The 13,004-nt window shown below is 45.8% G+C and overlaps 1 protein-coding gene across 2 annotated transcripts; it reads left to right on the top strand.

Moving 5' to 3' along the window:
- Positions 1-672: 672 nt before the first annotated feature.
- Positions 673-9,891, top strand: LOC119143313 (forkhead box protein D1-like). Of its 2 annotated transcripts, none has more exons than XM_037377474.1 (3): positions 673-1,764; positions 4,327-4,374; positions 9,658-9,891. In XM_037377474.1, exons 1-2 carry the CDS (start codon positions 697-699, stop codon positions 4,333-4,335), a joined length of 1,077 nt encoding a protein of 358 aa, XP_037233371.1. In that variant the 5' UTR covers positions 673-696; the 3' UTR covers positions 4,336-4,374; positions 9,658-9,891. The 2 variants fall into 2 exon arrangements, with proteins under 2 accessions (XP_037233371.1, XP_037233370.1); XM_037377473.1 differs by lacking the exon at positions 9,658-9,891 and adding an exon at positions 4,461-5,524.
- Positions 9,892-13,004: the final 3,113 nt, after the last annotated feature.

Here is a 13,004-nt window from a genome sequence, read left to right as displayed (position 1 = left end):
TTTTTGGAGAAAAAGACTGAAAACTAAAATTCAGCTCTTCCAGTTTTTCTGTGGAGGCAGAAGAGCTGTTATGTTTTTTTCAGAACTTTTGTCTGCATTACAGCGGCAGCGATCCATCTGTAGGCATTTCAGCACGGTGTTCAGAGCTGCTCCTCGAGGAGAAAGCCCTGCAGAGGCATCTGTGGAAGCAGCTGCGGGGGTGGGGGTGTAACTGAAGTCCACACAAGGAGCCGGCACCCAGTTTTGGGGGTGTATATACATACATATATGACAATATATAGCATGTATATATATACACACTGCATATAGAGTGTATATCTATGTATATCTATATATATGGGGTTAGATATATATCGTGTATATGCATAGTGTGTATATATATACACTATATAGTCATATATATGTATTTGAGATGGGGAGAGAGACTGTGTGTGTATACGTTATATGCCCCAAGGCCGGCACCGGAGTGCCGAACAGCACAGCCCCATGCGACATCCCGGGCGCCGCTTAACCCGCGCGCCCACCGGGGCCGCGCCCGCCTGGGCAGAGCCGCGGGGTCCCGGCCCGACCCGTGCCACCCGGTGCCGCTGCCCGTGCCGGTGCCGCTGCGGCAGCCCCGCCCCGCCCACCGGGCCCCGCCCACCGGGCCGTAGGCCCCGCCCCGCGCTGCGCGCTCTGCCCGGAGCCGCCGCGCCGATGCCACGTGGGAGGCGGCGGAGCCGCCGTCGGCGCCGGGCCGGAATCGCGGCCCCCCTGACGTTGGGGACGGCGCTCGCCGGGCGCCGGGAGGAGGGGAGGTCGCGGAGCCCCCGGGAGCGCGCCGGGATCGCCGAGACCCGATGGGTGCTCGGCGCGGTGGCGCCCGGCTCGCGGCTCGGCCTCCCGGGCCTAGAGGCGCTGGCGGCGGCGGCCGGGCCTAGGGGCGGCTCCCCGCCCTGGGCGGCGCCCTCGCTGCTCCAGGTGCCGGCGGCGGCCCAGCCGGCCCCGCGGCGGGAGGGCAGCGACCTGCCCGCCGGCGCGCCGGCCGCCCTGGCCGTGCTGCGCCTCCAGCCCGGCGCCGAGGGCTCGGCGCGGGCGGCGGCGGGGGCCGCGCCGCGGCTGCGGACCGTCTACGTTAACCCGCGCTGGCTGGAGCGGCAGGCCGCGCTGGGGGCGGCGGCGGCGGCGGCCAGCCCCTGCGCCGAGGCGGCGGCGGCGGCGGCGGCGAGCGGCGCGGCCGGGGGCCCGGCGGCCGCGGCGGCGGGGCAGGGCGAGGCGGCGGAGGCGGCGGCCACCCCCTACGTGGGGCTGCGGCGGCCGCTGGGCTACCAGCTGGCCAAGGCCACGAAGGAGCGGATCTGGCGGGGGGAGTTCATTGACCTGTTTTCCTTGCTTCACACAGAGCTGGCCCCCGAGCACGGCCCGCGCCCGGGGGACACGCTGGACCAGTGGGTCTCGGCCTTCCTGGTGTACGCCAGCGTGCTGTGCGAGAAGCACCCGGCGCGCTGCGGAGCCATGTTCAAGTACCTGGACACCATCCGCAAGCTGCATGCCACCTACGGGGGCACCTCGTGGATGAACTATGACGAGGACTTTCGGCGGCGGGCGGCCAAGGATCCCAACCTGCCCTGGGGGGACGTCGACCTCGACCTCTGGATGAAGTGGATGGCGCCCCTCAAGTCGCTCGTCAGCAGGCAGCCGCGTGCTGAGGGCGAGACGCAGGCCTCGCCGGCCCCACCACCGCCGCCGCCCTCCCAGAGCCCCAAGCAGGAGGAGAAAACCCAGGTGTGACGGGCCGGCGGCCGCGTGTTTCCCCGCTCCCCTGGCTGGGCACGGGGCCCCCTCGGAGGGGAAGAGGAGAAGGGGGCAGCCGGGGCGCCCTTGAGTTGGCTGGCAGCTCCCGTGTCGCAGCGCTGACCTGTCGCTCGTGCTAGCCCTAGGGCTGCAGCATCAGCTGGTGGGTCATGGGGCCGCACGGGTGTCCGACTGGCCTCCGTGGGAGGTGTGGGCATTGCTGGAGAAAAAAGCACGTTCCTAGCAAGTAATTGTTAGCAGCGTTTGTTGCTCTGGCCACCGGAAGTTAGGAACCCCAGCTAATTCCCTCCCTTGGTATATAATTACATTTTCCTGAAGATGGTAGAAGAAAAGTGGTTTGGTTTTCTTTCCTTCCCCTCCCCCCGCTCCCCCCCCCCCCGAATTGTCTTTAAAAAATTAACTTTCTCAGCAATACAGTTGTCCGTATGTAAGACAAAGAGTACAGACTCTTCTGTTGCTATGGGAGCATGTGGTAGTTGCAGGCTGTGTGGAGGCCGGGAGAACTGATGTGAATAAACTTCAGTATGAATGGCCCCAGCTTGCAAATTCACTGTGATTTGGAGATGTAACCTGGTTTGGGACCCACTAGTGGACTTAATCCACAAGGTCTGGCCTGTTCTGTGGGAAAAGATGGTGTCTGTGATTAAAGGAAGTAGGATTTTGTGTACGTTAAGGTTTTGCTTTCAGCATAGGCATCGAGGGTCTCTGAATTGGTGTAACCCCTGACATACATAGGAATATCTGCCCTTTCCACTGCCTGGGCTGTGACAGCGAGCTCCGTGGGTACAAAGGGCTGCCTGCATATTTTGGGGGTTGTGCTGCTTCTCATACCAGTAGCTGTAGTCTGTGAAGTCTGCAGCACAGGAAATGTTGAACGCTGAGTTTCACGCCAGCTGGATGGTGATAAGGAGATTCTGTTATATTGGCTATTATTTCTTTCTAAACAACTTTTTTAGAACTGTAGGAAGAACCTTTGTGTTTCTGAAGGGTTTTTGCTAGCTCATCAGATTCAGTGTTTCCCAGAGATTGCCGGTGCGGAGGAGTGGCTAAATTGTTTGACTCTGTTAGCCTGATCTGGAAAGGGAGGACCCTTTTTCAGGGCATCTGGAAGTGTTTAGTGTGTCACACCAAGTCCCAGCTTTGGTACCTATCAAGAATGACTTCACTGAGCCAACCTGCAACAATGGGAGCAGACACCACACAGTAATATAGATAAATAGGTCCCAGTGCAGGCCTTGTGGCCTTGGTGCCTTCTGTGGTTGATGCTCTAGATTTATGCAACGTTTTCTGATATCTCCGTTTAGATTTCTCCATTCTCAGGAACAGCTCAGTTACTCAGTTACTGTTTTGTGATCTTTTGTGAGCACCAGATGGGCAATGGCTTACAGTTTTCATCTCATTCAAGACTGCATCTTCAGTTTGTCATGTTAACCAGACTTGTAACTTCTTCCACACGCAGCCAGTCTGTCAGTGCAGAGGTTTGCACTGTTGTCTGCTGAGGTACACCAGAGCTCTCGATCCCCTTTGGTTTCGTGGAAATGTCACCATTGATTTTTAGCAGTGGAATTGATTCCCTCCTCCCACCTCCAAAACTGTGTAAAGAAAAATGAGACATGTTTTATTTTAACTGAGTAACTTTAAAAATACTAAAAGTTTAATGTCTGTAAAAACAGTAGCACTTTAGCAGCACAATGGAAAGCAAAAGTTGTGCAGTTGTTCATTGTGGGTTCAACCGCCTTTCTATTATTAGAGCAGTTTTTAATTGGTAGCACATAGTCTTTTGTAACTGCTTAAAAGAGAAAAATGTCCTTAACTGAAATGATGGTTTGAGCAGCTGTTAAATGTAGATGAGGCCTAGGATAAATCAGGAGTTTACCATTGGCAAGGCAGCAGCAAGGAAATGGTGATCTCTTAGAGGCGACCTCTGGGTTTCCCCTGCCCCTCCCCAGCTCCTTGCAAGCTCTAATTATGTTGTATAAAACTACTTCAGAGAAGTAAGACGTGCCTTCATGTTTGGGCAAAAGAATCAGAGAATTAAAATGGAAGAGAATAGCCTTTCATGGGTTCACAGCTTCGGCCAGAACCTAATTCCACATTCATGCTGTCAGGAGGAGGAGGTGTTTTACAAAGACCTTTTCTTTCACATTGTTTGAACTGATTTTGTTTTCATAATTTCAAGGGATAGCATTAGGCAGCCTGACTGGATTTCATTTCCGCTTTCAGTTGAAGGCTTCTTAAATTGCAGCTTGATAATAGTGCCTGTATCTCTGGTTCTGCAGTTGCACAGAAGGTTAACCAATAAAGACAAAGTAAAGGAAGACAGCTTGAAGCTAGCTGTCTTCTCTAAGGCACTGGTGAAGAGCTGTAACTGTTTTACACAGAAGGAACAAAGTGAGAAACCCTAGTTTTAGTTTGAGTGTGATAACTGGCACATACGTAGGATAGCTGAGGTTCATGCCTGCAAATCTATGTCTGTATGTATGACTTCAGACCATTCTCTTTTTTTTTTTTTTTTTTTTTTTCTTTTTCCAGACTCCATGAAAACAGAAGGCCAGTTGGGATGGCAGTCAGACTAAGTGGGTGAGTTTATTTATAAAACTGACTAACTTTGGATCTTAAATATTTGCAGATTTGTTAAATACAGAATTTCTCATTGGTGCCAACAGCCTGACTCCGTTGGTGTTTAAGTGGAGCTCTGGTATTCTAGTGCATTCTTTTACCTCTGCTTCTGTTGCGTTGCAAGCTGTGCTAGAGAAGACGTAGGAAATTCATTTTACCCAATCAGCAATTGTAACAATGGACTACAAACCTGCAGAGCAAGCCAGTTTGCTGGAAAACAGGAATTCCTGCAGCGCAGCACTTGTCACAGACTATCCAAAGAGGGCAAAGATTCAGGAAGGTGAATAAATTGAACATTGGTTGAATGAGGTCAGGAGCAGTCCTCCCGGAGGAGAACCCTGCCCTAAAATACTACTTTGAAAGTATAAGCCAATTTAATGTGCAGATTAACCCTTCTCATTTGGGCAAACTTGTGTGCAATCCTGGATCTTTGCAGTTCACAACCGGACACTTCAATAACCTATGTACTATATTTGTTTTTTTAAAAAATAAATCATAACTTGTCTTGTTACAGCTGTTTACTTTTACAATTTCATTGAGAATATCTGCAACACAAATGTGTATTTGACTTGAAGCAGTATCATACACGTGGTATAATAACTCAGGTTGTCAACAGAATTGCTCTGTGAGGCTCAGTATCGCCTCTCCATTCTTCTCTGAAAAATGCATTAATCATTGCTGTCGTTGCCAGAAATCAGTTATAGCCCAATTACACATTACAAAATTCTTGATCATATTTGACCTAAATTATTATTCTGTTTTTATCCTCATAGAATACTTGAGGTCCTGAGCATCAGACTAGACCTTTGTAGTCTGGTGTTCATGAAAATCATATTCACTGGTTCACGATTTAATCATTCTGCATCTCGGTATTCTGTTCTTTTTTTCCTTTTCCCTTGCATATTAGGGAGTATGATCAAGGTAATACTATGATCCAGTAACGCGCATGATGGTAAGGGTATGCCTTTAGTTGTTTCAGGAAAAAGTTGCCATTATCTGCTCTCCTTTACCTTTCTTGATAGTTTCAATAATATGCATAATATGAAGTGTTTGTAAATGGATACTAAACTGTTTGTGATTCCATCTAAATAAATTTTTATACATAAATGCTTTCTTAATCTTAGCCTTTTTGTTCCTCCCTTGTTCTTATATTGCTGCTTGCCCTTTTGTAATCATTTTTTCCGTCACCAGATGTTTTAAAAAAATTCTGGGTTTCAGTTATCAAAGCACAACCGAATCTTAAGTATTGACAGAAAAAAACCCAGCCTTTGAAATTTGTTTTCAATATTTTACATAAAGTCTTGATAACATTGTAACTGTAGTTGTCATGGCTTATTCATCTTTGCCAGTTGTTGGGATGACAATAGGTATCAGGCCTTGATCTGTGAAAATGAAATAGCTGCTATACTGAAATACCAGTATTTTAGTGGCCTCAAAACTGGGACTCTGATCCAGTGAATGCTGAGACATCTGCATTCAATACAGTAGAATGTAGAGCACTTTTACAGATTGAATTATAAGTTTTAAAAGTACCTTTCATTTTTGAGAAGAGGCTTAAGCTCAATGGTCAGATCACTTGTGCTATTTTTCCCTTGTCCTGCTTTCTTTTTAAGAAATTGGAACTCTGTTACTTGCTGGTCCCTGCTGCATTTCTTCGTCATTGTTGCTACACCTGAACCACTGCAGGCATCTCCTCTTGAGGAATTGCTGTAATAGTGGCAGAACCTGGGGAGAGGCATGGGAAGCGGGGAATGTGGAGTGAAGAAGGATGAACAGATAGATGTTGGTCTCCTCAGTCCTACTGATGAGTTGCGCAACTGTGGGTCTTAACCTAATGACTCAGAGCAGCAAAGCAGCAACAGTTTTGTTTTTCTTGCCATTTGGGAGCAGCATACCCAGCTGGAGTCTGAAACACTTCCTAATGTTCTTTGATGAGTCCTTCTGCCAAGAATTTATTGGGTTTGTTACTCTCTTCAGCCTTCATACAGTCTGGTGCCCTTCCTGGCACTCTGTCACCTTCTAGTTTCCTGGTTAGTGCTGGGTTGGACCACCCTGTCTTCTGTGTCTGCTGTAGACAATTGCCAAGGCTTTGCCTTGCTCTCCAGTGTCAGTGGCTGCTTCAAAATGGCTGCCTGCTTTCGTAAAGAAACTTGCCTTTCAAATTATTAGCAGCAGTGGTTTTGAGGCTCCCCCCCCCCTTTTTTCTTTTCTCCTTCTTCGTAAGCTTGGCCTTCATCGCAGTCTTTGAGCCACACAATAATTTCATTGTGGTACTTGTGAATCCTTGCTTTGGGGTTTATTGTTGCATGTGTGCTTTCCTCCTTGTTGCTGTGCTGTAAGCTTCTGTGTGAAATTTCCTTGTCCATTAAGTTTCTTGTTAAAAATGTCGGACTTCAGTGGGTTTCTTCAAATTTTAACAGTTTGTTACTGCATGGTTTTGCAGATTGGCACTGGGTGAATCTTACCTTTACAGCTTCTGATGTCTTGTCCTTGCTGAGTCAATGTGCTGGCTGTGTTGAAAGGGTGGTACAGAATTGCATATCTTCTGTTCATCTCTGATTCATGGTTAGATTATTTTTGATGATCATAAGCTAAAATTGCCGTCACTTAAATGGTATGCAGGCAACAGGGAGATGCTGAAGATGCCTGCTGTCTGAAAGCAGATGTTGTCGGCAACCCTTTAACTGAGTGATGTGTGAAGATAAAGTGTCAGTGAGACATTTAACGTTGAAATGAGCCATGATTTTGTTACTCTTGTAGTAACTGTGATCTGCAGCATAAATCAATGATACACAGGATATTTTTTTTAATACTATTTCTGTAAGTCCTATTACTTACAATGGGGGGATATCATCTTTTCAGTGTTGCTGCAATTTCTTACGCTTCTCTCAAAAAATCATGTGTGTCTTTGTACAAAGTTGCAGCAAAGCTTTTCACCAAGACTGATGGAATTTCCAAGTAGGAATACTTGTAAAATGCGTGGGAATTGATTTGTTCAGGAGGACCAGCATCTTACGGAAAACAGTTTTCTGACAGTTGACTAGAATTAAGCAGCACATACTTTGAGGGAGTAATTTTGGCTAAGTCTGTTTTTAGGGATTTCTAGCAAGATGGGATTTTTTTTTTTTTTTCCACGGATGTGTTTTTTCGTGTGCTGGATTGATAGGTATTGTTATTACAAAGAACAAATTAAAACCAGTGCAGTGTGACTCTTGACAGCCCAAAAGGTATTGCAATTTAGGCATGAGATTAAAATACTTAAGTCTGAGCAAGCTGACATGGCTGGGGAGTTTAGAGTTGAGCTTTAGCAAAGGTAGAGTCAGATAAAAGGGATTTCTGTGTGCAGCAATTAGGTCTGAGATAATTTGGAGCATCTGAAAAAACGAGGTGATGTTAGTAGTTTGGCCTTATTAGTGATGATGTGTCTTTAAAGGTAAGATGACAGGAGAACATTTTGCATGTGGGGTAGCCTGTCGCATCTGCAGTTTAGCAAAATCATTACTTCTGGGCTGTGATGAAATCCTGTTAGTTATTCAATGTGACTTTCAAGTTAGGCTTAAACCATTGCTTTCTCATCTTCCTCTCTCTCCCATAGTCTCACCAACTTGCTTTCTTTATAAAAATCTGATGAACACGGCAGGCATGTCCTGAGGGCCAGCCATGGGTACAGGCAGTGTCTGACTGGAGTGTCTGCATGTACGGAGCCTTTCACCCCCGTGTAGGTAGTTCTGCCAAGTTGCTATGGTCTAGCATGAAGAAATTCAGTATGTCTCTTAAGTGTGGCTGCATGGAGTGCACATGGGAAACTCCCTGGCTGCCTATGAGGCTCCTGTGTTTTTGAGAAGCTGGTGGTGCTGGCAGCAGGTCTTTCTGTCCACTCCTGTGGTAAAATCAAAACTAAAAGCCTGGAGACTGTTGTAAGCATTGAGGGCAGGGATGTGAGTCAGCGCTAACAGCCTAGATGTTTGTGGAAATGTTGCCTAGTGAAGTTGTCAAACTGTTTTTTAGGTCATATGCTTAACAGGGACTGCAACAGTTGATAATGTCTATGGGAGTGCTTTTGGCAGTTCTTTCTACAATGATTATGTCCCTGAAAACTCAGCTGGAAAAATTATAAAGCTAGATGTTACTTTTCTCCTATTGTTTTGGCACTCAGGTTTGACTTTTACCCTTTCATGGAATTCAGTATGCATAAAGCACATAAAGTTTGTATCCATGTAATCGGGGTCCAGCACTTTTTTTTTTTAATATATTTTATTTGTTTGGGGTTTTCTTGCTTTTTTTCTCTGGGAATTCTCATCAAAACCAGTTGGCATTTTTGCAGTTTGGCAGTTTACTGGGCTATGGGCTAGCCAGCAGCCAAGATTTAAAGAGCAGGAACATGTTTACAATACCTTATATATTTGTAAACTTGAAATATTTCAATAAGTGCTTTTAGCTTTTTTTTTTTTTTGGTGGTTGTTGCTCTCTCTTTACTTTAAAGAACACTTGCTTCTTGCCCATGTCTCAGTACAATGTTGCTCTGTTAGTATTTCCAGGGCAGCAGGGGAATGTTTACATCTAAACAAAATCTGTTTTCTTTGAATTTTTTATTGCAAACATTTGTGTCCCTAAAATCCTTTCCACAAAACTCAGTCACTGTTCAGCTTATTCTTTTTTTTTCATTCTGTGCAAAGCCTAAAACTGAGATCATGTTCAGTTGTCAGGATTTTTTGTTTTCTGAACCTTGTAATACGAGCATGGTATCTGCACCTGCATCAGCAGATATAGAAAATGCCACTTAAAATGGCAGTTCTGACAATCTAAAGTCAGGTATGGCTTAAACTGGCTTCAGAGATCATAAGCACCATCTGCATAGCTGATGTTCAAAGTGTCCATAAATGTCCTGTATCATCCCAAAATAAGAATTATGAGGCTATATGAAGTCTCAGCCCGTGACTGTGTGTGGCTTGTTCAGCAGAGGCAGTCGCAGGCAGTTAAAGGCTGGATGTGCTGGTGCTAGCTGGTGGGGCTGCTTAGTTGAGAAGCTGCAGGACAACATGGTGGCAGAGGACCTGGACTGTATGTTCCCCTATAGATGTCTGGCATAAACACAGACGAGACAGCTCCTTGAAAAGTGTAACATGGGCCAAGAGTTCATACCTCCTCTGTCTGAACTTTCCACCTTCTGCTTGATCGTTCTGGCATTTATCTTCCACCATACTTACCTTATCTCCTCTGTTGGTTTTCTTCCTTCCACAACAGTCAAATGACATACACACATCCTCAGAAGGAATACCGCCAGTGTATGCAGATGGTTCCCTACCGTATACGTGTATCCCATGGACGATCCATGCAGTGCTAAGTGAAAAGGCTTTTTTCTCCCTTAAAGTTGGGGAATGAAGTATATACAAGAACTTAAGAGAGGGATTACAAATGTTAGTAACTCCAGATTCTTGCGAATAAATAAAGATCAGTCTGAGGTGGTGAAATCTCCAAGGGTGTCTTTGTTCAGGGCATGCCCGTGTGTATCTTCCTGGGCTGGGTGTGACTGCAGCTAACGAGGGACTTGAGGCAATAGGCTTCTCAAAGCGCTGTGTGTTGGGAGGAGAAGCATTTAATTTTCCTTCTTTCCACCTCATTTTCCTTGTCCTTTCTCCTTCACCAGCAGTCTCCCAAGCCAGATATGTGACTGTTATCAAGTACTGGTGGATAACAGGGGAAATTTCACAGCCATTACATCGGATTGTGGAGAGAAATGAGTGAGTTTACACCTGCAAGATCACGGAGGATTTCCAGAAGCAGCACAATAATTTTGGTGGCATTGAGGGGCAAAAAAAAAAAAAACAACAAAAAAAAAACTTTAGGGGACCCAAGCTGCCCTTTGTTTTCCCATTTATGAAAAGAAGATTCAGCTACCTGGCTTAAGGTGGTATTGGCCAGTGGAAAAGCTATGGGCAGAGTATCTCAATGAGATTTGGTACCAGAAACCAAAACGTGCACATCGTTACTGCTGTACATGCTTTGTAGGCCAAAATATGAACAGAAAAAAGGAGCTCTGGCCAGGCTGCTGGTGATGCTGACCCACCAAGCATGAGGGCGCTTCACGGAGCTGGTTACAGAACCGTGTAGCTCAAGGAGGGAGCTGAAAGGATCTTTCTTCTTGTGCCTTAGCATGCTTTAAAAAAAAAAAAAGAAAAGAAAAGACACAAGAAGTACTTTCATTGTGTAACTGGAATGTGCAACAAATAATAACACATAAGATACAGTTGCAAAGCTCTCTCAGAGGACAGTGGGTGGTATCTGGTATGCATCATTTCCTAAAATATGCATCTTCTATTTTAAACATTTTGATTGTTTGCCAATGAAAAAGGATAAAATGGAATCTTTCAGTGTAAATAAGGTGGAGAACAATACAATTTGCCTATGTGTTAAGATTGCTTGAAATGCTTTGTGGTTTTTTTAGCATGCATTTAAAAACATGGTGGTACTTTTGTTGTTGTTGGTTCTCAAAACATTGAAAACAAACTTCAAGCATGTTAGAACACTGTTGAGAGCAGCACAAGTTGCTTGTGGCCCCATACTGCCTAGAAGTGTAAGTAATCTCAGCTGTTCCCCACGAGAAGGGAGAGGAATGTCTAAGCATATCCTTTATCTGCCTCTTGTATGAGGAAGCTGTGGAGTGCTTCCTAAAGTGGATAAAAGCTAAGAACAAGGTCATGGGCCACGTGGTTCCCCACTGGTTCACAACAACTGAACTGCTAGGCTCTAAGATACGCAATACTTCTTTGCTTCTCTTGATCTCTCCAGCCTGCACTTTCTGCAGAGCGTGGAAACGAAGAAACTCTTCTTTTTTTATGTTTTTCTGGTGTTCCTGCAGCTCAGTCTTGACACCTTTTTCTGTGAAGCTGCTGTGAGAGGGAATCACTGGAACCAAGAAACAGGTGAGGAGGGCTGGTGGACATGTTTCCTCATGAGTCTTGGAAAAATGCAATGAATGCTACTAAGCTTTCTGGAGTCCACAACATGTTGGTTATAGCTGGGTTTGTGTCTCACGGTGGTGGAGGACCAGAAAAGGTAAATCTGCTTATTGCTGTAGCTTGCGTCACCTAGCAGTGTGTCACCGTATGCCCTGTGTATTGACTGGCATGGGCACAGGATGATTCGGTTCTGGCAGGAGAAAATTATTTGACAAAACATATCCTGGTAAAATGGCTGGCTCTGTGGCTTAACCTGACAAGCCACAAGAAAGCAAAACATATTTTACTTCTCTTTCAAAATGCTGGAGTGACTTTCTTGAGATGGGGATGTTGCCTTGAGCATGTGTGCCTCTTTGATACAGTGTTTTAAAAACAATGTTGTAATGTTGCAAATGCTGGGCCTAGTCAAGCAAGAACCTGAAAGCTTTGAAATGTTAGCTCTAGATAGCTTTGTTAGTTAGTTTACTTTGCTCAGTACTAGTGGTCATTAAATTAACTTCTGTATTGATGTTTTAATGCCTGTGAAGTTCCACCACAGGTTTCTGGTGGCCTTATTGATTAATTACTCGATGAACAACAAGCAAAGGACCTATTCTTCTGATTTGTTGTTGTATGCCCCCCTAGCTCCTTCTGTGGGAGAAATGCCATTGTGAAAAGGAGAGCAATTTCAGACATCGTGGTGAAGGTTAGAAATGTTTAGGAAACTGTAGAGAGGGCAGTTTACCCGATCTTCTGCTGTCCCCTGTTTGTTGCTGCACCCTCTGAGAACAGGCAGGACCGGAGTCAATGAGCCAGCAGTACCCTGGTGGGCCGGTGAAGAGGTGTGAGCCGTTTGAGATAGCAAAGGATGGGAGGGTTTACTTAGTATTAGTTAATGACCTTCACCTAAGAGGTCCATTTTAAGGATTTGGGTGAAGTAGGAAACGCACCCACACCACACACGAGTACTTACACGGTTGCTAGTGCTGCTGGGAGGGAGATGGGGTGAACTGCGGCTGAGGGCTCGTGGGAGGGATACATAAAATGAAGTGGTGTTGTGCCAGGGCTGCACCACAATTGTCTGACCTCATCTTGCTCCGGGAGCTGATGGAAGAAGCAGGATTTTAGTTGTTCCCAGGGGCAGTCCACGGTGACGCCCTGAATAGAAACTATTTCAAGCCCTCCAAGATATACTCATGGTTTATCTTCCATGTGTGCTACTTTACTTTTATGTATACTGGACTTTATCTACTCTTGATTCTGTGTAGTCTGATGGTTTCCCAGGGCTTTGTGCAATTTCTTAATATTTCCTGTAAACATGGACTATTCATACTGCATAATTTTCAAATATACCAGTATTCCTTCTAGCTTCTGGATGAAGGTGCTTTCAGCATCTCCAGATACCTCTTCTGGGTAGTGGGTAAAAAAAGCTCAACTTCTGTGTCCTTGAGTTTATTTTGTTCCTCTCAGGTTTCTTGTTCTCTGAGACACTGTGCTGTTCTTTACAGTACAGGCTTCTACTTCTCATGTTTCTAAACCAAAACTTAGCCACCTGACAGATTCAGCATTATGCCAGAGAAGTATCTCTCAACCTGTTTTAAGTGAAGCTGCTTCTACTGCAACTGTGTAAAAATGACTCCCATTTTTTCTCAA

This window comes from Falco rusticolus, chromosome 2 (assembly GCF_015220075.1).
Source record: "Falco rusticolus isolate bFalRus1 chromosome 2, bFalRus1.pri, whole genome shotgun sequence".
NCBI classification, from domain to species: domain Eukaryota; kingdom Metazoa; phylum Chordata; class Aves; order Falconiformes; family Falconidae; genus Falco; species Falco rusticolus.
The sequence above is the reverse complement of the archived record's forward strand: the minus strand, read 5'-3'. Positions and strand labels throughout refer to the sequence as shown.